General features: G+C 40.7%; 1 protein-coding gene across 1 annotated transcript; it reads left to right on the top strand.

Annotated features, from left to right (window-relative positions):
- The first annotated feature begins 358 nt into the window (after positions 1 to 358).
- On the top strand, positions 359 to 23,782 carry LOC139319340 (perilipin-3-like). The gene is made up of 7 exons (XM_070947158.1): positions 359 to 407; positions 6,761 to 6,846; positions 8,344 to 8,539; positions 12,941 to 13,023; positions 14,671 to 14,935; positions 17,204 to 17,433; positions 23,357 to 23,782. Exons 1-7 carry the CDS (start codon positions 359 to 361, stop codon positions 23,780 to 23,782), a joined length of 1,335 nt encoding a protein of 444 aa, XP_070803259.1.
- Positions 23,783 to 24,229: the final 447 nt, after the last annotated feature.

The following is a 24,229-nucleotide window of genomic DNA, read 5'->3' as shown; positions in this document are numbered from 1 at the left end:
TGAGGGTACTAGATTTTGCCCAGATTGACTTGTCCTAATAACTATCAAACTTTTAGATCCCAGTTCTCACTCTGCTCTAGCCCAATAAAACTTTTTTTTTTTCAAATGAAGGTGATCTGGTGTCTTTCTGTTTTTGTCATCAATGTATTTTTTCTCCAAAGAAAGTCAAGAAGACCAACAAAAAAAAACAACAAAAAAAAAACCCTCAAGAGCTTAGTTCTTTTTAGATTTATAGAAGGGTACAAATTATATGCAAAGGCCTTGGTTTAAAATAGTTGGGAGTTGCGTAACCGATTTTCCCTTGTTGTAATCTTTATTTCTAGAATCAACGTTGTATAAACTGCGTAGGGCCTTTGCTATGATGATTGCCCCTGAGAAGTTTGCTTTCTCCAATAGCTCCCCATCAGGTAGGTGATATAGTAGCTGTGATGTCATCATTAAGATGAGTCTGCTCCACATCTGTGGTTGCTAATGGCCCAGAATCGGTGTCCTGACTTGTGTGATGATGTGGAATGTTTTGTGAATTCCCAACTGACTGATCTTAAGGCATGTGGTGAAAACTTCTTTACTAAGCTAGGCCTGGAAAATTAATCATTCTGATTCTGTTGTTGCTTTTAACATCTTACCTACTTAACTTTTCTAAATTATGATAATTTTGAATTTGTTGGGTGCCTTAGAGGTTTTTCTTTGCGAGGTATGGATAAAAATGTTTCAAAGAATCACATCCATAACTCATGCATGATTAACGAATGTCAGTGCAGATATTCCCAGGGATTTTTAAAATGTTTATTCTTAGATACAACTGTCACAGCAATATGTGAATTATCCTCAGCCCTGATGCCTCCACATGTACCGAGATTGTAATTGATTGAATTTTTAACCCAAAGCCCTGTTGACTGGTAATTCTGGAAGAGGCCATCTCAATCAGTTTGCAGCAATGTTTTTTCAGCTTTAAAATTTGTGGACTTCAACTCATGCTGGCTGGGGAATTCTGGGAGCTGATTCTGGGAATTCTTTAAGCTGATCTTAAAGTTAACAAGTTTGAAAAATACTGATCTGGAACTGTCAACCTTAACAAGTAGATCAGATAGGAAGCAAGACCAGATATGTTAAGGCTACTTTATTATAAGACTACATTACTAGCATCTTGCAAATCTGAAGTACAATTCTTCCCTGTCTCCTTTACACCCTGAAAAATTAGGGAGGGTCTCTTTTCTAGCCTCTTGCCTTGCCCATTATCCAGCTGTGGACTATGCTGTCTCTTATCTAACCATTCCCTAGGCAGCATCTTTGGGCCCAGTCTAACAAGGTCACTCCCACAAATCACTCCTACAGGAAGCTACTATACGCATCTTCCTGGGATTACATCTGAATGGAGATTGTAATATTTACCACTGAGTAAACAGCATTGATGAGATTCTGACTGTTCTTCCCCCTTCCCTGCCCAACATTACATTCCTCTGGGCCTAATTCCCAAGGTTTTCAGAAATATATTGTGTTTCTACAAGGCGGACAGAAACACGTGCAACATCAGAGTTCCAAGTGTTGCCCCTTTGTCTCAGTCTTTCAAATGTGCCCACACATCCTCCAAAATGATTTGCCTATTGAGATAACTTAGGGATGACGCTCTATGTCAGAGGTCTTCAAACTTGGCAGCTTTAAGACTTGTGGACTTCAACTCCCAGAATTCTCCAGCATAGCATAGCTGGCTGGAGAATTCTGGGAGTTGAAGTCCACAAGTCTTAAAGCTGCCAAGTTTGAAGACCTCTGCTCTATGTTATCAGGCTGAGATCCTAAGTCTGATTCCTAAATATGATTCCTAGTTTACATGAACAAATAATAAGAACTGCTCCAGGGGCAGGTTTCAAAACCTGTCGCTACCAGTTCGCTCGTGATCTGGAACACCCCTCTGTGTTGTTTTGTTTTCACAATGTTCTCTTTCTTAGCTGGCTGAGGTAATTTTCTTGCAGCCATTTTATGATTTGCCATGCTAGAACTCCACAAGACTTAGGGACAGGCCAATTCCCCATTCATTGGGAAGTTTTGTCTCCTTCTGTTGGCCAGTTTTTAATACAAGCAGGATTACTCGCCCCTTCCGGGACATTTGGTAAACCATTGAGTCTCAAAACAAGTGAGGGAAAATGGTAGCCAAATGTCAGCAGTGTCATTAGAATGCAATAATGAAGAAATATGCTCAGGATCCTCTCGATGGACTTGTGAACAGATGCACCATTACCTTGCATTTTAATGGGGAGGGGGAGTCTGAGGTGAATATCAAGCTGTTTTCTCATGTCTCTGTGGGAAATAGATGATTCATCCTTCTCTTAGTTCTGAAATGATATAATTATGCAAACGGCATTGTTCATGACCTTTAATAAGCTTGGCAAGCAAAAAAAAAAAAAAATACCTGGCATTTTCCTTAGAAATATTTTGCACATCATTTAGCACTCAAGGACTGTTCTCAGAGACCACAATGGGTTTAGAAGCAAAGATTGCATTGACAGAGCTATAAAGGTATCATTTCACTGTCAATAAGTGCTTAATATAATGTTGCTCCTATTAACAAGGCTTCCTTTAAACCAGAGTTTGCTTATGATTTGGCCTGTGTGGGAAGAAATTTCCATTTGGTTCAGTTCCAAGTGGGGAGAAAGACACTGGAAACATGGCGGCTGATTGGAAAGATGGTTTAATGGTGAAGCAGAACCACCAAAGCACATGTGATTCTGGGTAGCTGACCACATGGAGTTGAGAGTGCGGGTTATTTATACCCTCTCTTGGGCCTTGCCCTTGAGCTTCCTGTTCCTGTGGCAAGGGCATGTAATTCTATTGGTTGCTGTAATCAGATTCCTATGTGGGGTCAGTTTGTCTGAATCAAGTTTGAAGCAATGGGTGATGCAATGAACAGACTTGTGTTCTGAAAGGGTGTTGGGCCATTCCTATTGTGTCTTAATGGCTTTCCTAGTTTGGATCTTAAGTGAGAACTGATCCTTACCATTCTACCTAATTTTGCCTTTGTTCAAAATATCCTGTCTTGAATGGATTACCAAATCTGCATTTCTAAAGCTGACCTCAGTTTAGTATCTGGTTGGGGGCAGGGAACTGGTGGCTCTGATTTTCTATGTCCTTTAAGATTTTTATTTCTCTTTTAGGGGAAATATAATATTCTGGCCTTTTAAATATTTCTCAAAGTATTTCATTCTTCTAGGAGGGGGGCGGGAGCTAACTTTCTACACCTGTTTTGCAGGAAAGGGTATAAGAATAATGTGAACATGAGCAGAATACATTTCCCTGCATTAGGAAGCTGCAACTGTTATTATTTTAAAAAGTAAACTCCCCCTGAAATCATGCTTTACTCATGATGATATATCCATGTCATTTTTTTTTTTTTAGGAACAATATAGACATGGTTAGATACTGCCTCCTTCTGGGATGTTCCTATTTTAATTCCCAGTCTTGGGATCTTTTGGTGACTAACTTGATTAGCTTTTTTTATATATCAGACAAGATTTACTAGGGACAGCAACTTAACTAGGCCTCCAATTTCAACCTGTTGTGATGATTGATGCAGATAGTTAGCCAATCTGGAGAATGCTGCAGATTGGGGTAGTGTCTCTCTCCCAATCAATCTAATAGCTTTGTTATAAACATTTTTAAAAGCAGAAGGAAAACATGCAAATAATCCCAAATTCACGAGAAGAGCATCAGGATCAAATAAATCAAGGATGAGCAAATATTAGTGTCTTATAGACCTTAAGTACAATATTCCCCTCTCATATACTCAGAAAGAGACAGAAATGAGATGTGGATACAATTCAAAATTTCTGCAAGCAGTACACATAAATACCATGTACAACATGTGTAAAGCAGTATTTGCTGTGTTTCTACTGCCATGTGCAACAAAAACATATCAGTTCTGTTGCTGGAGCTAAAGACTCACAGCAGGTTATTTCCCCCCCCCCCCCCAAGAAATTTAAATCCTGAGTTAAGAAAAGGGAAATCACCACATCCTTGTCTTTCAAATAAAAAGATACTTTACCATTCTATAGATTTAAGCTGGGTGGAAATTCTTGGAATTGTAATCCAGCCTTTTCATACAAGCACTTTGCTCCCGTTGTGTTCGGCTCAGTTGGGTCATGCCGTGAATTCTATTATTTCTGAAGACAGTTGAATAGATATGGTTTTCCAGGGCTCTCTTCTTAATTCAACTCTTTTGGATAATATGTCTCATTTGCAAACCGACTTACATTTTTATAAATGTGAAGATACTTCTGCACAGAACAAGGTTGTATCACCCACTTTTAACTACATAACTGGAGCCTTTCTATTCAAGGTATCACCTTAGGCCAGGGGTCTCCAAACTTGGCAACTGTAAGACTTGTGGGCTTCAACTCCCAGAATTCCTCAACCAGCCATGCTGTGGAATTCTGGGAGTTGAAGTCCACAAGTCTTAAAGTCGCCAAGTTTGGAGACCCCCTGCTTTAGAATATCGGGAAACTAAGGTGCACCAATATTTCCATTGTGACCCTGGAACAAAGTGGTTTATAATGAACTGCTCTTTAACATCTTTCTTAAAATGGTGATTACAGATTTGACATAGAGAAATGTACCAAGCATGTTGGCCATCAGTGTTTAGAGCTACTAAAACTGTTCATCCGGCAGTCATTGCCTTGAAAGGCTAACTGTAAATTTTCTTTAAGAGAGTCAAGATTTTATGGCTTTCAAGACCTGATTTTATGCATGTTCAGTTAAAGTAAGCTCATAGAGAGATTCATTTCCCAAATAATGGGCATCAGCTTATAGACTGAACTTCTGCTGAAAACCAATGGGGGAAGAAATCATAATATCAATTTACATATGCAGTCTGATTGGTTGAAAACATGTCCTGCATGAGTGCTTATCATACTGAAGAAACAATGGAAATTCCATAGCTTGTCCTATTGGTGGTTTTCACCATCTGACACTGGTTAGTGACATGACAAAATAGTATTGTATTGCTTCAACCCAGCCTAGTACACTCTGGGGATAAAGTTTGGAAACATGTCACGGGACGTATCATCCTGAGAACCAATAAAGCCCTCACCAATGGGGAACATTCCAAAATGTTAACACTGTGAGTTGTTAAGTGTGATGGTTAAGGTTATTGGAGTAATTCAAAGTCCTCCCAGTTCTAGACTGGGGAGTAAGAGCTTCATTGTTGAGTTTAAACATTGCTGGTTCTGGAACGCTATGCTACTCCATTGTGGGAAACTGAAATGGATTTCTGGGTCTCTCACCTTGGCAAGCAAACCCACTAACATCAAAAAGGGTGCAGGAGCAGGCAGAGATGGGAAGGGGCATTCTCAATGTAGAGTCCTTGAGTTCCCATAAGAACTCAAAGTCCAATCCCTTATCTGGCACCAATACAGTATTGACCAGAGTCTTGTGTATAAATAGGCTTGAATAGATCTTCCCTGCTGCAGCCTCATGATTCTTGCACCTGATATCAATCCATTTAACTTTGTCACCCAGCTCTGCCTTCTCTTCTCCTACAAATAGAATAGAGTAGAATAACAGAGTTGGAAAGGACCTTGGAGGTCTTCTAGTCCAACCCCCTGCTTAGGCAGAAAACCCTACACCACTTCAGAGAAATGGTTATCCAACATCTTCTTTAAAACTTCCAGTGTTGGAGCATTCACAACTTCTGGAGGCAAGTTGTTCCATTGATTAATTGTTCTAACTGTCAGGAAATTTCTCCTTAGTTCTAAGTTGCTTCTCTCCTTGATTAGTTTCCATTCATTGCTTCTTGTGCCGCCCTCAGGTGCTTTGGAGAATAGCTTGACTCCCTTTCTTTGTAGCAGCCCCTGAGATATTGGAACACTGCTATCATGTCTCCTCTAGTCCTTCTTTTCATTAAGCTAGACATACCCAGTTCCTGCAACTGTTCTTCATATGTTTTAGTCTCCAGACCCACAAAGGGTCACTTAGAGCAGAGGTCCCCAACCCCCGAGCTGTAGACCAGTGCCGGGCTGTGGCCCATTAGGAACTGGGTCACAGAAGCCAGCAAAGCTTCATCTGTGCATGGGCGGGATCTAGGCAGCATGTGAAACCACATCTACCATCCATATCTCTCTCTCTCTCTCTCTCTCTCTCTCTCTCTCTCTCTCTCTCTCTCTCTCTCTCTCTCTCTCTCTCTCTCTCTCTCTCTCTCTCTCTCTCACACACACACACACACACACACACACACACACACACACACACACACACGATCTGTGGAGAAATTGTTTTCCACAGAACCGGTCCCTAATGCCCAAAAGGTTGGGACAGCTGACTTAGAGGATATTTTTTCTAAAAGCCTCATCGCACTTCCTAATATTCAGGATAGTACTGTAGATATTTCTTCAGCAGTGCCAGAAATGTTTTATTTTCAACTATGGAAGAAATTCCATCAATGAAAAGGCATAGCTATTGGAATATTTTTTTTCCCCTTATTGATTAATTTGCTACATTTATGTCTCACTATTCCTCCAAGAGACTCAATTCAGTGTACTTAGTTTTCTTATTCTTTCCCCATTCAGAACAGCCCCTAAGTTGGTTCAGGATGACTTGTAGCAAACACCTCAAAGTTAGCCAGTAAGTTTCATAGTTTGAGTGGCAATGTATGGATGGATTTTTCGTCATTAGACTGAGAAGGTGACATTTGTCTTCTGCCTTTGGATCAATTGACTGCTATTATATGCTCCTTACTTCTCATTTTAGGTAACTCTTTTATCTTCCTTTCTAGTGGCCAGAGAACCCACCATGTCTTCCATGAAACCAGACCAAAATATCATGTCTTCGGAGACCTCTGACGAAAGCCTTGAAGAGGAGGTAGCTCTTTCTTGTCAAGGACAGAAGTTATATTTTGTTTTTGTTTTGTTTTTTGAGTTGTGAGATGTTTCCAACACAGTCCAAGGAAAGGAAGTTTGACCTTACATCTTCTTTCATTTCATTCAAATTGTTATCATGTGTTGCAAAGAGATTTAAGAAAAATGACAGGAAAGAAAGGGTGCTGGAAGAATAGAGCGCACAGCTACATTTCTTTAAAAAATTATAGGGCGATATGGCAGGTACTCAACAAGAATCTGATTGAGGCCACGCAGACTTTACTAATTTTTTTAAACACTCAGTGGATTGCATAGGACAGGGGTGTCAAACTTGCGACCCACGGACCGGATGCATCACGCACTGACCACGCCCACCTCCATTTTAGCGAAGGGGAATAAAGTTGCGATACATCACATGATGACGTGTCGTCGCAAGTTTGACACCGCTGGCATAGGCACTCCATCTTTTTTTAAAAAAACAAACGAAGGAAAGATTATCAGAGATTTAGAAGCAATCCCTATGATGTGAAATTAATGCATATCATAACTTATAAGGATTTTATTTTATTTATTTCCCCACAAACCCGTGTCCAAAAACCCTATGTATGTTAAATACGGGATAATTTTTAATTTCTTAGAAGATTGAGACCAATCTAGAGGAAATCAATGTGATTTATGCATTTAAAAAATATCCCAGAATATATCACATACTTCTATCTCTGTTTTGGTCAGTAACACAGGCCCACATTCTGGATCTGTTATTTTTTTCTATGGAAACAAATGTACATTAGCTAGACATTTATTCCTGATCTATCATTATTGTTGTATGTACATTGAGAGCTTACGCATCGGAAACAAATTCCTTGTGTGTCTAATCACACTTGGCCAATAAAGAATTCTATTCTATTCTATTCTATTCTATTCTATTCTATTCTATTCTAGTCTAGTCTAGTCTAGTCTAGTCTAGTCTAGTCTAGTCTAGTCTAGTCTAGTCTAGTCTAGTCTAGTCTTAAAGACAAAACACAATTCCTGTGGCTGAGGGATTTAATAAGAAAAATGATGAAAAGGTAAAAGACTCCCTGCAGATTTTACTCCGCTAGTCGTTGCTGACTATAGGGGGAAATGCTCATCTCTATTTCTAGGCCATTGAGCCAGTGCCATCCAAAGACATTTCTGTGGTCATGTGGCCAGTATGATGTCACGGAGCACTATTAGCTTCCCACCGGAGTGGTACCTATTTATCTACTCGCCTTTGCATGTTTTCGAACTGCTAGGTTGGCAGAAGCTGGAGCAAGGATGGGGGCTCACTCCGTCACATGGCCCTCAGGTCTCTAACCGAGGCTGCCGGCTTTCCAGCCAACAAGCCCAGCATCTTAACCACTGAGCCACTACGATGCCCCAATAAGGAAAATGCCATGCCTTTTATTCCATTTGTCAACATTGCTTCTTAATCAATCAGGAGTGCATCAGTGATGTGGTTTCTCTTGGTTTTCAATATCAGAATATCTTGAAGAGAGTCAGCAGTCTGCCTTTGGTTTGCTCCGTCTGTGACTTGGTTTCTTCAAACTACACCTCCATTAAGCGAAAAAACTCCTACCTTCAGACAGTGTGCAATGGGGCAGAGAAAGGTGTGAAAACTCTCACAGGTGCTGCTGTTAGCCGGGCACAACCACTTCTGAACAGTCTTGAACCTCAACGTGAGTAAAATAATCACAGAAAAATTGGCATTTCTATTGGGTATGAAATGCAGTGCTTTGGAATTGATTGAAGAATGGAAAGGGATAATTTTTCGTCAAGTCAGCCAATGATTCGTCATAAAAGTCAAAACACCCCTCCCTGCATATAGAGTGATTATAAGATGTAGACACTCTGGAATATCATAAAACTGCCAGTAGATTTAACTGATGTACCAAAACAAAATGGTTAATAAATTTCCTGGCATCTTGCCTTGAAGCTTTGGGTAAAGAAATTGTCCTCCTCCTGCTATTTTTTTAAAAAAACCTCTGGTGGCATGAATCAAATCACCAAATGTTGCTTCTGAATGGCAGCCATCCTGACCTTCTTCTACAAAGAGATCTACAGAAGGTAAGAAGAGTTTCAGGTAGAGTTCAAACTGTAATATCCAGCTGTGTCTTCTGGACGGTCACAGAAGAGAGCAAAATTTACTTATTTGTATATTTATTTTTCTGTGGCTGCCCATCTCACCAACAAGGGATTCTAGGCAGTGTACCACAAAGCAAAAAAACAATAATTATTAAAACCGTAAAGATGATAAAAGACAAAAGCAAAAAAGAAAAGTTTTTAAAAATAGGCAAAGAGTAGGTATTTATTACACTGGAGACATCTCAATATTTCACCAATTCCCTGGGTCTCCAGTCCTGGTAACATAACCAGGTCTTGAGGGACCTTCAAAAATTTAGAAGAGAAGAAACTAGTTCAGGGTAAAGAATATTCCATAAGGTGGGAGCCACAGCAGAAGAGGCCTGCCAAATCTACTATATAAGATTCCAGGTTCATCCCTTAAATCTCCCAGATGAAATGGGATTGTTTTAGATCTGAAGCTCTGTAGAATAGCTGGGAGCATTTCTGCTCTATTGTCCTGTATCTGTGGGAAGGGGCAAGGAGACAAACAAACTTAGTATGCTTCACCGCCCGATAATTTACAAAATAACCTAAAGATTCCTTATCCAAATCCAAACATCATTGTTAGAATAATCTATAAATTTGGCATATTTTCTTCGGAATATACATGATGTGCAGGGGTAGGTTCTACTTACTTTTACTACCAGTTTGCAACAGGATCGTATGCTCTCGCTTCACTTGCGCGCACACCTTGGTTCTGTGCATGCACAGAAGCTTTTGCGCATGCACAGATCACTGATGACAACATCTGGGGTGGTGGGCGGGGCCTCCCGCTGGTTTTACTACCGGTTCTTGTGAATCGGTCTGAACTGGGGGCAACCCACCACTGATGATGTGGGGAACCATTATTTCAACATAGTCTTTCCTCAGAGTTAACCGATAGAGTAGGGCCATGCATGCCTTAAAAATGATTTTATTAAAGAAACGCAACTTCTTTTCTGGCATCCACATGAATCTAAAAAAAGAAGTGCCTGGAATTAAGAGTTAACTTCAATGAGTGGGTTCTTTAAAGCAGCAGTATTGTTCTTCATATCTGCATAGAAGATTACAAAATACTGAGCTGCTTTAATCAACCACAGGGAGGTTCTGTGCTCACGTGAGCTCTAAAGCCCGTCTTCCAAATCATTTTCAAGGCATGTCCAACAGTGTAGCTCTACAATAAAATTCATTGTGTAAAATTCCTCTAGAAACAATAGCTGGCTTACTAAGAAAGTTGAATGAGGCAAAATTTCTTACTTTACTTTAAAGATTCATCTTGTGTAAACCTCAGATTTTCCAGGAATCCATTACTCAGAGATTTGAGGTATCAGTGGTTCTTCAAAGCTTGCCTTAGCTATTTTGAGCCCATTCCTGTTCTTTTGAACACGTATGTACAAGTGTAAAATCCCCTTATGAGGGCCTTATGGCCAAGATTAAAATGAAACTATAGAACATTTGGATTTTTGATGCCTATCTTTGCTTTAGTTCAAATTCACAATGTAAAACAGTTGCCAAACAATTCAACCACAAATCCTTCTTTGTCCAAAGATCTTGCTTTCAACATTATAATCAGTTAAGCTCCTTTGGCATTTATGCAGAGAATTTAGTTCTGGATTAACTAGAATCAACTGGCAATTTTTAAGATTTGCAGCTTCAAATCAGGAGCCAGGCAGTAACTGGGCAAGTTATAAAGGATACCAGAAAGATATTCTTCATCTTTTTTTTACAATTTAGCTACATATATTTATTAAGCCAATTACTTTATTGAAGAGAGGAAGAACCAGTAATTAGTATACATTTTTCCACAGAATTACAACATTTTCCTTCCTATTTTTTTCCCCTTTAAATGGGAACTTTCTTACAAAGCGAAACCAAAAAGTTCAAGATGTTTCCATTTGCACAGAAAAATCTTTCATAAGGCTTCATGCTTGGTCACTCTTTCTTATATAACTGTTTTATAAAGGATGTGATTAAAAGTACTAATAATTAATTTAATTTTTGAATTCCCTCACCCAATGTACACTTTTCAAAAACTTTCTCTCTTGGCAATGTGGTCTCAAGGCTGTGACCCAATGAAAATTCTCCATCTGTGATTGACTGAAGAACTACGTTGAGTCTTTATCAAATAAAACATTATGTTTTGTGAGCATTCAGTCTTAAATCTGCTTCAACATCCATAACAATTGTTTTTAGAAAACATTAGAATGTTTGCTTCCCCTTCTGCAATGTTCTCTATGTATCCATATCTGTAAACAACTTTGTGATAATATGCCATTTTGTATGCCATTGTGTAGCAGACAATTGCATCATAAAATGTCTCTCAGTATGTAGTTCGAAGGATAATTGTATTCTAACCTTCATGTTAACGTGTAAATTAAAGTGATTTTCTTAAAGATCTAGCAGTGTGTTGGGAAATAGTTATCTTAAAGAAAGAGGTAATAATCCTAGTCAGACATTTCAACTTTACAAATAATAAACAGATTCAAAAACAAGGTGGAAAACATTTGGATTTTGCTTGTTATTTCTAATCCCTCTTCATTCATCTTTGGATCGAAACGGATACATGATGGGCACACAGCATGATGTGTGATACAAATTGCCTTGCTTGGAACAATTATGATCCTGCAAGAGTTAGTTCCTTGATCGTTGCAGGTTTTCAGTGCCCTCGGTCAAGACGTCCTCAGTGGTTGGGCCTCTCTCAGAGTAACTCCACTACCTTCAGGTCACACTGTTACGGATGTCTGCTCATTTCTGTTTTTCCTCTATGTGCACTCAGACTTCTGTTTAGTTCTACAATTCACCATTCTCAGTCACTCAGTTGAATATGAGCTGTCAGCAGGTCCATCATCAGTTCAGTGAGAGTTTTCAGTGAGGGAGCTGTTAATAATTCCATATGTTAAAATCAGTGGTGTGATTCAAATAATTTAATAACTGGTTCTCTGCCCTAATGATCGGCTGGGTGGACGTGGCCATGGTGGGCGTGGCCACGGAGTGTGACAGGCAGCACTCAGCCTCCTGCACCCCTCAGGGAGCAAACAGAGTTGTGTTTGATCTCAGGAGGTGGGGGCGTGGCCAGGGTGGGCATAGCCAGCTCAAGTTCACTCATGTCAGGGGCACCTGTGGTGACCGGGGTGGATCCTCCTCCAGCTCTCTGCCAGCGAAAATGGAGCCCGGGAGGACTGCACGGCCCTCTCAAGCTCCATTTTCATTGGCAGAGGCACAGCAGGCCGGTCCTTCACTATTTTCAGGGTGGCCCTGCAGGCCAGATCTAAGCACCCCACAGGCTGGATCCGACCCATGGGCCTTGACCTTTGACACCCCTAGGTCTAGAATGTTCAGTTTCCCTGTTGAAACTATGGGATATGTAGTCTCCTCTATAAATATAAATCTCATTTAACAGGCAGGTTAGTTGACATCATTCCAGAATCCAAAATCAGTTTATTATTTTATTACAAGGGAAAGCTAAAAGGTGATGGACAACTGTCTCACTTAGCAACAGAACTTTTGGTCTCCGTTGTGGTGGTAAGTCAAGGACTACCAGTACTGACTTCTGTTCTTATGTATAATTCTGAATCTAAATTATTTTTAAAAATCTAGTCCAGGAATTTTTTAAAAATTACGTAGCTGGTCAGAGTGTTCTTAGTTGTGGCTCCTCCCTTAGAAAATCAGTGAACCCCTGGAGATCCTGCAGTGTGCTTAAAGTTATTCTTACGGGTTTGTAACAAAATTTTTGTATGTGTGACTTCTTTCAACCAATGGCTGAATTCCCACAATGAGACAAAACACATTCAAGGAAGCCACTTTATGATTTTGTGTAATGTGAACTCAATTCTTACGTTTTGCAAAATAGTGATTATAATTAAGGTATGAAACTATCTTGTGATTTTGCTCCTCAACCATAAAAATCCCAAATCCTAAATATTATAATGAGCCTAAAAGTGACTGCAAATCCCTTCCTTTTCCTTGTCTTTCATTAGTTGCAACAGCAAACAAATACGTATGTCGTGGCCTAGACACAGTGGAACAGAAGGTGCCAATTCTTCAACAAAGGGCTGATCAGGTAGCTTCTTTAGTTTTTAAAAAAACCCTGAAAGTATCTTGGTATGAAGGAAGAAAGCATAAATCAATCTTGGCCCAATCCTAGCTTTAGTATGTCATGCTAAGTGATAGCTCGGAGTTATTTTGGAGCCAGGTGGTCCATATGTACCATGTATGTATGTATGTATGTATGTATGTATGTATGTATGTATGTATGTATGCAGAGGTGGGATTCACATAATTTTACCACCGGTTCAGCCATGCACCGAAAATGTGAGTGTGTATGGCTTTCCACGCACGCACTTTGCTCTCGTGCGTGGCTTGCACTCATGCACGCAGCTTAGAAAACGTGGCTAAATAGGATGGCGTAGCGCAGGTCGAACCTACCGGTTCGCCCAAACCAGCCCAAACCGGCTGAATACCACCACTGTATGTATGTATGTATGTATGTATGTATGTGTATGTATGTATGTATGTATGTATGTATGTATGTATAGTATGTATAGTATGTATGTATGTATATGAATGTATATATGTATGTATGTATGTGAATGAATGAATGAAAAAACATTATATTAGCCTTCCACAATCAGATGCCTGTGTCTTCCAGGTGTGCTCTATTTCAGCATATTGGACAGCAGAAGAGTATGGAAGGCTACTTTAGATAATATCTTGCGTTTCTGTAAACACCATTTCAAATAACAGTAGGTGAAGCCTAGTATTTAACACTAGTTCAATGGAGATTATTTACATTCAGATCCTTTATTTGTTCAGAGCAAATTACAGCCAGAATCATTGCATGAACCAGAAACGGCAGAGACATGGTAGAAGTGATTCTATGCTTTGCTGAGCTACACACTTTCTTTGTTACCTGCCTGCTTTTAAAGAAAAGTATTATTGCATATATAGTTCAGCTTTCTTCACTCAGGAGGTAGGCTGGCTGAGACAATAACTGGTGCAAGATTTAAAATGTCTGTCTGTCTGTCTACCTTGCCAATTTACACTAAACCTTTGGGAAGTATGCAGAAGAAACATAAAAAAAAATCCCTTGAAATATTTTTTTTAAAAAAGTTTGAAAGATTTTTTTAAGAGAGTCAGAGAGAAGGTAACCAATTGTAAAGAAAAAAACAATCCCCTTCCTTTTATATTTTGTGTAGAAGGGGATGGGGATTTGAAATAAATAAAACTGGGATATTTGCTCCCATCTTTGCATATTAAGCTATAGGTTCCAAAATGTCATCTTCTGGGCAGCTTTGTCTCTCCCCTTTGCTGCACAAAGAGAAAAATGGACCAACAGCATCCACAGAAGGAGGGTTTTTTAAAAAAAATCAAAATGGCAGCCAGTATTGGGAGATCACAGCCACCATCTTGCCTTCATTTATCCTCTCTCCAGCAGATGCCTGGGAATTGGAGCTGTACAGTTTTTAAAAAGTGAATGTCATTCTGTGAATCACACTTAAATGCAAGTCCTATCTCCTGATGTGAGAAAGACAGCTTAATCCAGGGGTGTCAAATTGGCGGCCGAGGGCCGGATGTGTCACATGCAGGCCATGCCCACCCCAGCTCTATGAAGGAAAAAAATCATGATACGTCACATGACAGCAACGTGACACCGCGAGTTTGACACCCGTGGCTTAATCCAAATTGACCTCTCTTCTGTCTCCTACAGGTTGTGTCTGGTACAAAAGAACTGATGACTTCTAAAGTCACTAATGCCAAAAATGCAGTGACTCGCAAGTTGTCAGGGATGGTCGGCATGACCAAAGATGTGGTTCAGAGTGGTGTGAAAACCACGGCCTCCCTTGTGAGCAGCAGCATGACTGTGGTGATGGGAACAAGAGTGGGAAAGATGGCCAAGAACAGTGTGGAAACCGTGCTGGGCCGGTCCCATGCATTTATAGATCACTACCTTCTCATCAGTGATGAAGACCTGAGTAAGTGCCCTCTAGAAAGCCTAAGAATGTATATATCTTGGAATGTTTCTGGAGCAGGGGTGGGTTTCACATATTGTTGCCACTGGTTCTCCCCGCGTGCACACGCTCGCTTCACTCATGCCTTCTGCACATGCACCCGGCCTTGAAAATGTGGTTAAATAGGACGGCATTATGTCCGGGTGGGTGGCAGGCCTGCCCGGGCCCAACCGCAGTCGCTGCTATCGATTCGCCTGAACTGGTGCGAACCGGCTGAATACCACCTCTGTTCTGCATGTTAATGATTTGGGCCAATAAGGAAGCACCACTGAAAGAAAATGTTGATAAAAGGTTAGGCAGGACAAGATCTTCAGAGGTGGGACACATGCTGTAGAACAGGGGAGTCAAACTGGCGGCCCGCGGGCTGGGTGCGTCACACACAGGCCATGCCCACCCCAGCTCCATGAAGGGGAAAAAATGTCACGAAACGTCACGTGATAGCAACGTCAGACCGCAAGTTTGACACCCGTGCTGTAGAAGGATTTTCTTTTGACTCTTTAAAGGTTTTTAAACAAAAGCTGGATGGTAACACTCAACAATGTTGTTACAGCAAATGTTATCACTCTGCCGAAAAATTATCTTGCATTTATTTTCACTTGGATGAAAGAGAATTTGCTTTCATTTACTGTAGTTCAAAGGAGAGAATTTTGATGAAATGCTCATGTGTGAAGCAAGCGCTCTTGCACTTGAGCAACAATATAAAGTCATCTGAATGTTTTGACTGTAAAGTACAGTCACTTCTCTAGTGATTGGTAGGTTTCCTGGTTTCCCAAGCTTAATCATTTCTGAGGGAAGATATTATGAGAGGACATCTCTCCTTCAAACCTTTCAATTTTGCAAGTCTAAGTAGCCAGGGAGGCCTCAGAATGAAGAACTGGAACACCAAAGGGCATTGTTAGCGAGCTCTAACAATAAAGAACAATCAAAATGCCACCAAGAGAGATTTAAAAGAAATTCTCAAGCACAAGATGTAAATATCTGGGTTTTTTTGTTTGGTTTTATTTATTTATTTATTTATTTATTTATTTATTTATTTTTTTATTTTTTTATTTATTTATTTATTTATTTGGACATGATCATCATGCAAGATCCAATGTGGATCGGTAACCTGAACCAGAGATTTACTCTTCTGAGTTTCAGGCTTGTTCTGGAGACCATTCTCAGGGAACATCTCTCTAGGAAGAAGTTCCCTGAGGATGGGCTCCATCATGAGTCCAGAAGCTCAGGAAACTAAACCTCTGGTCCCGGTGACCAACCCAGATTGGATCTTGTAACATTATCCAAATATTTGCCTTCATTTGTATGATGTTCATTCTTCTCATATAGCTTCCAAGCATCTCTGAGAGTTGGGCTATATAAATGCAATTAATAATAATAATAATACTTAGAAAGTCCACACATTGACAACATTTCAACAGTTACAAAAAGCGACGCTGTTTGAATCTGTACATATACTACACTGATACATTACAACATCCTAGGTTCTTGAGAAGAACTCAGTGCAAATGAAGGCCAACACCAGCTAAAGAACTGCCAGTGGTGATTTCACATTGTTGTGTAGATAATAATGACCTACCCTGGAGCAATTGAGAAAATGTAAGAATGAAATTGGAAGGAAAAAAGATCTGCCTTATCCTATCTCAAACGTGACCAGTGTGTGACATACTATTTGTGAACACAACATCTGCCACACCTGCTTGGACACAGGGGGCATAAAGTGGCAACAATAAATAAAATGCCATCCAAAGAGACATGGGCATATCTTCTAACCTTGGAGTTCAACAGAACTAAGGTGAGATGAGTTTTGTAAGGTTCTTGCTAAAGAGGTAGTCTTCGACTTACGAACACAATTGAGCCTAAAGTTTCTGTTGCTACACTAGGCAGTTGTTAAGTGAGTTTTGCCTCCATTTTATGGCCCCTTTTTTTTGCCACAGTTGTTCAGCAAATCACTACAATTGTTAAATGAACTATGCAGTCGTTAAGTAAGTCTGGCTTACTATTGACTTTGCTTGTTGGAAGCCAGTTTGGGAAGGTTACAAATGACCCCAGGATGCTTCAACCTGTCGTAGGCAAGTTGCCAAGCACCCAAATTTTGATAATGTGACTCCAATGGTCTGTAAGTGTGAAAAGCGGTTATGGGTTTCTTTTTTCAGTGCTCTTGTAACTTTGAACGGTCACTAAATGAATGGTTCTAAGTCGAGGACTACCCGTATCCTTTCCTCTTACTTTTAGAGCCTGTTATTTACACTGCCTTCCTCCTTTCAGTGGATCTGAAAACATGTTCTCAAGAGACAGGGATGGATCCTGTGCAGGAAGTGCAGACACAGATCAAGTGCAAAGGCTATTTGGCCTGCGTGCTTTCTCTCTTGAATAAATTCCAACGCTATATATCCCAGCAATCCTGGTGCCATCTGAGGCATGCTAATGAGAGTCTCCAAATAGTCCTTGAAAACACCTTTTCGGTAAGTCTCGGTCACTCTCCATTCTTTCTTTGCCTGTCCTTGGAAGAAAACACTCACCTCCATATTTATTTAACACATTTCTGCACCTATTCCTGAATCTATGAGGGAAGGGAGGTCAAAAAAACCCAAAATGGCATCCAGTCCTGTACACTCAAAGCAGCCATTGTCAGAGCTGCCTCAGCTTGAACCTCTGAGTAAAAACGATCCTTAATTCCATTTATTGATAAAGGTATAGTTTACTAGAAGTCAAATGAATTGCAGTAATGCATAGCCAGAACTGAGAATCGCATGCTGGAATCCCCAAGTCTAACTTTTCCCTCCCTTAGTTGCCTCACGTGACAGGGTCCCTCATGTCCAATCAAATTCAAATACAATGCTTCCAGAACAGTCACTTCAGGCATAGGTTGGTATCAGCTGCATTCCTTTCCCAGATGGTTGTCCTTGAAGCCCATCTCGGAGAGATACAGTGAAGTTTTGTTACCCTTGAAGCATCCCATCTCCCAACCAGCCCATCCTTGAGTTCATGGCAGAGGAGACTGAATGGTTGTGAAGCACATGAGTGAGGTGACAGCTGACAGCCATCTTGATTTTTTTGGACCCTCGATGTCCCAGGATATATTTTTTAAAAAATCTTGAACAAAATGGAAATAATCATTGAATTATCTTCATTATACATTTGTGTACATTTATGAGAGAGATGGCTCATCCCTACATATTCATGATTGGATCAATGTGTGGTACTTGCCCTTCAGTGAGTCCATCTTGGTTGTTCCCAGAAAGTGTGAGAGATGGAGTATGGCTCAATTTACACACCATAATAGATAAATGCAGTATTTCCTAACCTTGATAACTTAAAGATGTATGGATTTCAACTCCCAGAATTCCTCAGCCAGTGACCAAAGTTAGGAAATATTGCATTAGGCTAACTAGCATTGGTAGTTTGCAACTCCATGATGTGGGAACTCAGCTATTCTCTTAACACATTGCATGATATAGGCCACTGCTTTAAATAAGAATAAGGTTAATCTTGGGAGGAGAATAATGTGTTATGTGAACACAACTACTGTTTTTTTTTTATAGCCAGATTGAACATTATCTGGACCCAATCTTATACATAGCAATGACATCAACCAAAAAAACACAAGACCAAAATTGTTGGCTTTTATTATTTTCTTGTTTCTTTCCCCCCATTTTAACTAACATCAGTCCCTACCAGTTGCCCACCATTTTTTATCTTTAAATGAAAAGGTTTTTAAAAAGAAAAATCACTCTGAGAAAAATTAATTTGGGCTTCCTCAAGAACCTAGAAATGAGATTAAATTGATTCTACAGCTTGTTTATTTTTTAAAAATAAATGTTTTCCCAAACCTGGTGCCCTTTTAATACGGAACTACAACTCCTAGGATCCCTAATCTACAGGTTGGGTGCTCCATTCCGAACCTCCAGAAAGTGTCAAATTATAGAAGATTGTTCGAGTGTTTTAATGAAATTAATTTGTTTTGAAATCTTGGATCATACCTTTTGGGGGTCCCTATTCAACCTGCGTGAGGCCAATGGGAAATTAGAAATCAAATGTAAATAACGGTGCCACAGGGGCAATAGAAGAAGCAAGAGTTGGCTCCTTCAGTCGGCTGCTGGCTGGTGAAGGATGGGGAGAGAAAGTGAATTTCTGCACCTGTGCAGTGTCTGCCCCTTGCCTGGAGCTGCCTGAGATGTTGAGGTGATGATGTTTGGGGACATCAAATCAGATTACCGTTTTTTTCGGACTATAAGGCACACCTGACTATAAATTTAGAAGAGGAAAACAACAACAAAAAGTGTTTGGCCTCTGCACACCCCATTTTCGGCCTTTTTTTCAGCCCATTTTCAGGACTTTTTCCGGCCTGTTTTCAGAGCTTTTTGGCCCATTTTTTCAGCTTTTTTCAGCCCATTTTTGAGGCTTTTTTTGACCCATTTGTTCAAAAACGGACTGAAAAAAGCTTAAAAAACAGGCTGAAAAAAGCCCCGAAAACGGGATGAAAAAAGACCTGTAAAAGGCCGAAAAAAGGTCCAAAAACAGGGTGTGTGGAGGCCAAAAAATGGCCAGTGGGTGGGCAGGGCTTTGGCAATATTCGGTCTATAAGAAGCCCCCTTTTGGGAGACAAAACAATGTGTCTTATAGTCCAAAAAATACATTGGATCAGCCCTCCACAAGAGTCTGTTTGTCCTGTAGCCCCTTGAAAAAATTAACTGACCACCTCTGAAATACCGTACATACAATGGAGGACTATCACAATTGAGCTATGAACCCCCTTACAGGGAGCAACTACATAGACCCAGGTCAGCATTTCTCTCCTTTCCAGTAGCTCTTTAACTTTGAAAAGTGACTAGTTTTCCATGAGCAAATATATTTGCCTCCATTCATGGTTGCTTAAAATAGATTTGAGTAATAGCCTCTGCCAAGCAGCTTCTGACATGATAAATTTGTTGACCTATTTGCAACCACAATAGTCAAGGGAGTTATTATCTAAAGTACAAAAACCTCATGGAAGGACAAAGTCACACATGGTTCTGCAGGATCACAGAGAAAGAAGATACAACCAACTCTGTCAGACCTTGAAGTATTTCTTGCAGCCAGGGTTAGCTGGACCTCACCCAAGGAAAGTAGTTGCTTTAACAACAGAGAAACATCTTCTAAAGGCTGAAGTTGCTATTAATCCCATTTATCCAGTTTCTTAAAGGGTCATTGCTCAGGTCCACAACCACGGGCTCAGAGAAGTGGTGAAATCCACTTACCTGCACAGATGGTAAAAAAATTGGATGTAATAACGTCCCGGCGGGTGGGCAGAGCCTCCCGCCACCAGTGCTACCAGTTCCGCAAACCAGATAGAACCGGGGGGGATTTCACCGCTGGCTCAGAGTTGACCTTCAGGGCTGTAGAAATCCATTAAGCACATATCTTGTGCTCTGGACAAGTCTTAAAGAAGGAGATAGTTATGCCCTAACAGCACTTCTCCCCTTTTGAATTATTTTTTTTTAGTCAGATAATTTTACTGCTATTATTAATTTGATTGAGTCATTCAGTTAAGGGCATAAACTGAAAAGGAGCATATTGCAAAAGGGGAAAGTCCTGTAATGGTATGTGGGAAAGACCTTGTGTGACGGAGCCAAGAGACACTGCAAAGGGAACAATTAGATAAGAGACAACATAGTCTGCAGTTGTATAAAGGACAGGACAAGAGTCTCAGAAGAGACTATCCCTCAGGCTGTAAAGGAGTCAGGGAGAGAATTGTACTTGCAGAATTGCAAGATTGTCGTCGGCTGCTACACCATCAAGAATCACAACCGGATGAGTTAATTCTCCTTCATTGTAAACTACATTGACTGAACCTTGCACTTTTCAGCATTCAACCAGGGTTGTTAAAAAGGGAGGTTCGGTCATTATGGTTTTCTTTATTTGTTGGAAAGATGCAAAAACGATGCATTTGTCTTATGCCAGGCACATCACCTTGTAAGGGAGATGGGCAGCATGAAAATTTAATAAATATATCTGTTTTGTATGGACAAAGCAACAGCCAGTCTCCCAGTGATTTTATTCCCTCCCAATCTGGGACAATTGTGCTCCTAAGGCAGAGAAAAGTTAGAAAACTTAAGGTGAGCAGGAATGGAACAAGAGAAGGAACCCCCAAATGGCTCAGTGGCTAAGATGTTGAGCTTGTCGATCAGAAAGGTCGGCAGTTCGGCAGTTCGAATCCCTAGTATAGGTCTCCTGCATGAGCAGGGGGTTGGACTAGATGGCCTTCAAGATCCCTTCCAACTCTGTTATGGCATACTAAATCCTGCCTAAGTGCATCCAAACAGATTGAGCCTCCATCACTCAGGAATAAACTTTGAACATTTCCCTTAAAGCAGATAATATAGAACTCGTGTGATTTGCCTGCCTAAATTGATTTTATTTGGAATGTTGTGTGAACGATTATTGGCTACTCTTGTTTTACTTTTCCCAATAACTCCCTTTTTGACAAACATCTAGAGATTTGGCTTCATTGGTTCAGAAAAGGCAGATAAGTGCACTTCTTCCGAAAACCTGCCCCTATGCAAAACTGCATGATTGCACAGCGCCCCCTTGTGTTTCAAGAATAATTTCACTTTTGAATTGTTCGCTTCAGGTAGGAAGATCCAAAGTAGCTTCCTTTCTATTTTTTTTTTTCTAGAACTGGGCTTAAGAGAAACTCCTTACTAGGAGGGTTAAGGATCCCCAGGTAAACTGAGAGGATTGGGTCTCTCATCATTAACTTGCTGAAGAATTTCTGGGAAAAGGGAGTTAAATTATCTGTCAGGTTGTAACATAAGATAATTATTAGCATACATTAAGCTATTGTTAAAGGCGTAAGAACTACAGGTATTCCTCGACTTAAAAGGTAACGTCATGGTGGCGCAGTGGTTAGAATGCAGCGTTGCAGGCTAATTCTGCCGACTGCCGGCAGTTCGATCCTCACCGGCTCAAGGTTGACTCAGCCTTCCATCCTTCCGAGGTTGGTAAAATGAGGACCCAGATTATTGGGGGCCATAGGCTGACTCTGCTTAGAGAGGGGCTGTGAAGCACTATGAAGCGCTATATAAATCTAAGTGCTATCGCTATTCCTAATGCTACAATCACAATTGGACCCGAATTTCAATCCCTAAGCAATACAGTCATTAAGTAAGTCACCATCATATTACTGGTCCTGATTTTATGATTTTTAGTGCGGTCAATTAAGCAAATCCAGCTTCCCCTATTGATTTTACTTGTTGGAAGCTGCTACAAAATCATGATCACGTAACTGCAGGATGCTGCAGCCATCACAAATAAGAGCTTGTTACCAAGTGCCCAAATCATGATCCCATGACCGCAGAGAGCAGTGTGGTAGTCATGACCTCAAGAACTGGCCATAAGTCACTTTTTTCCGCCTTGTGGTAACTTTGAACTGTTGTTAAATAAATGATCATAAGTTGAGGACTACCTGTAGTGGGAAAAAACCCCAACAATCGTGCCACAATATATGTCACATTGAAAATCTATCTTTCAACAGAGGCCATAGTGCTGATAAAAATGCCTGTTTTGTCCACATGATTCATGTCTGACATTTTGGAAAGCCTTTAAAGCAGGGATCTCCAACCTTGGCAACTTAAAGGCTTGTGGACTTCAACCAGGGGTGAAATGCTCCCAGTTCAGACCGGATCGCCCGTAGTGATGGCGGCGGGTGGTTCGGAGAACTGGTAGCAAAAATCCCTGCCCCCCACACCATGCTCAGCTGAGCCGCACAATCATCAGAGGCTTTTTTTTTTTTACTTTTAAAAGCATTTTTTCTACAACCTCTTCCGAGAAAAAATGCTTTTAAAAGTAAAAAAAAAAAGCCTCTGATAATCGCGGGGCTCAGCTGGGATCCTCAGAGGCTTTTCAAAGCATTTTTTTCTGCAACCTCTTGGCTGAAGAGGTGGTAAAAAAAATGCTTTGAAAAGTCTCTGACGATCCCAGCTGAGTTGCCTAATCGGCAGAGAGGCTTTTCAAAGCATTTTTTAAAAAGCCTCTCTGACGATCCCAGCTGAGTTGCCTGATCGCCAGAGGCTTTTCAAAGCATGAGAAAAAATGCTTTGAAAAGTTAAAAAAAAAAAGTTGGCTACACCCACCGTCACATTACCACCACCCCCACCAAGCCACGCCCACAGAACCGGTAGTAACACATTTTACATTTCACCCCTGACTTCAACTCTCCCAGCTTTGCTGGCTGAGGAATTCTGGGAGTTGAAGTTCATAAGTCTTAAAAGTTGCCAAGGTTGGAGACCTCTGCTTTAAAGAGCAGTTTAGAAAAATCTGAAGACAACGGAACAATGGTTTAACTATAAGACATTTCCAATTCTAATAATCCCTGGTGTATGTTTTTTTTATTTTTTCACCCTCCAGGATTGGAAAGGTTGGCTAATAGCCTTGTACTACACCATTACACTTCCCCTGAGGACTGTCTACCTGATCCTCATCTTTACTGTTGAAGAATTTTCCGCCAAATTTAACGAGAGCGTCCCCCAAGCTTGCTACATCCTAGAAGACCTCAAGTTGGTCCTGTCTGCTCTCACTTGCCTTCAGGAACTCTGCTGGAAAATCTTTGCCCGCGTCTGGGAAAAAATGTCTGAGGAAGAAAACCTCAACACACTCTTGAACTATATCGTGCAAACGCTTCCCTTCTGTTTCTTTGCAAACCACTGCAAATGTAGGACCGCCACCGATTGCACCGCAAAAGCATTAAAGGCCATTCAGAGGGTGCAGGCCTCGAAGGACAGTCTTCTTGGACTGGAGGGAAGTGGAACCTCTTCCATAGTTGCGGCCACTTGAAATCTGCATCTGGTCACCCATGGGGGGGGAAAAAAGTGAGATGCAAGGGTTTGGACATATGAAGGGGTTGTCTCTTAACCGAAATCCCAAGGCAACTGCAAGCTTACAGTAAAATAGGAAATTGACTATCTGACACGTTCGTGTGTTTTTCTTATTCTCAGCCATCTCTGAATCCCACACAACTACTGGGTGAGAGATGGAAAGGGAAAGCAGAACAGTACCAGAATCTCAAAGTCCTCATATTATCGTAAGGTTGAAGGGTCCAACAATACCAACAATGATTATTCCTTAGAAGAGTTCAATTTTGGAACCATCTAGGGCAGGGGGTCAAACTGGCAGCCCGCAGGCTGGATGCGTCACGCGCAGGCCACGCCCACCCCAGCTCCGCGAATGGGGAAAACCATTACGAAACGTCACGTGACGATAACATGATGCAGCAAGTTTGAC

This window comes from Pituophis catenifer, unplaced genomic scaffold (assembly GCF_029215685.1).
Source record: "Pituophis catenifer annectens isolate HBS135680 unplaced genomic scaffold, rPitCat1.0.hap2 SCAF_7, whole genome shotgun sequence".
Lineage (NCBI taxonomy): Eukaryota > Metazoa > Chordata > Lepidosauria > Squamata > Colubridae > Pituophis > Pituophis catenifer.
This window is presented reverse-complemented; position numbering and strand designations above follow the sequence as displayed.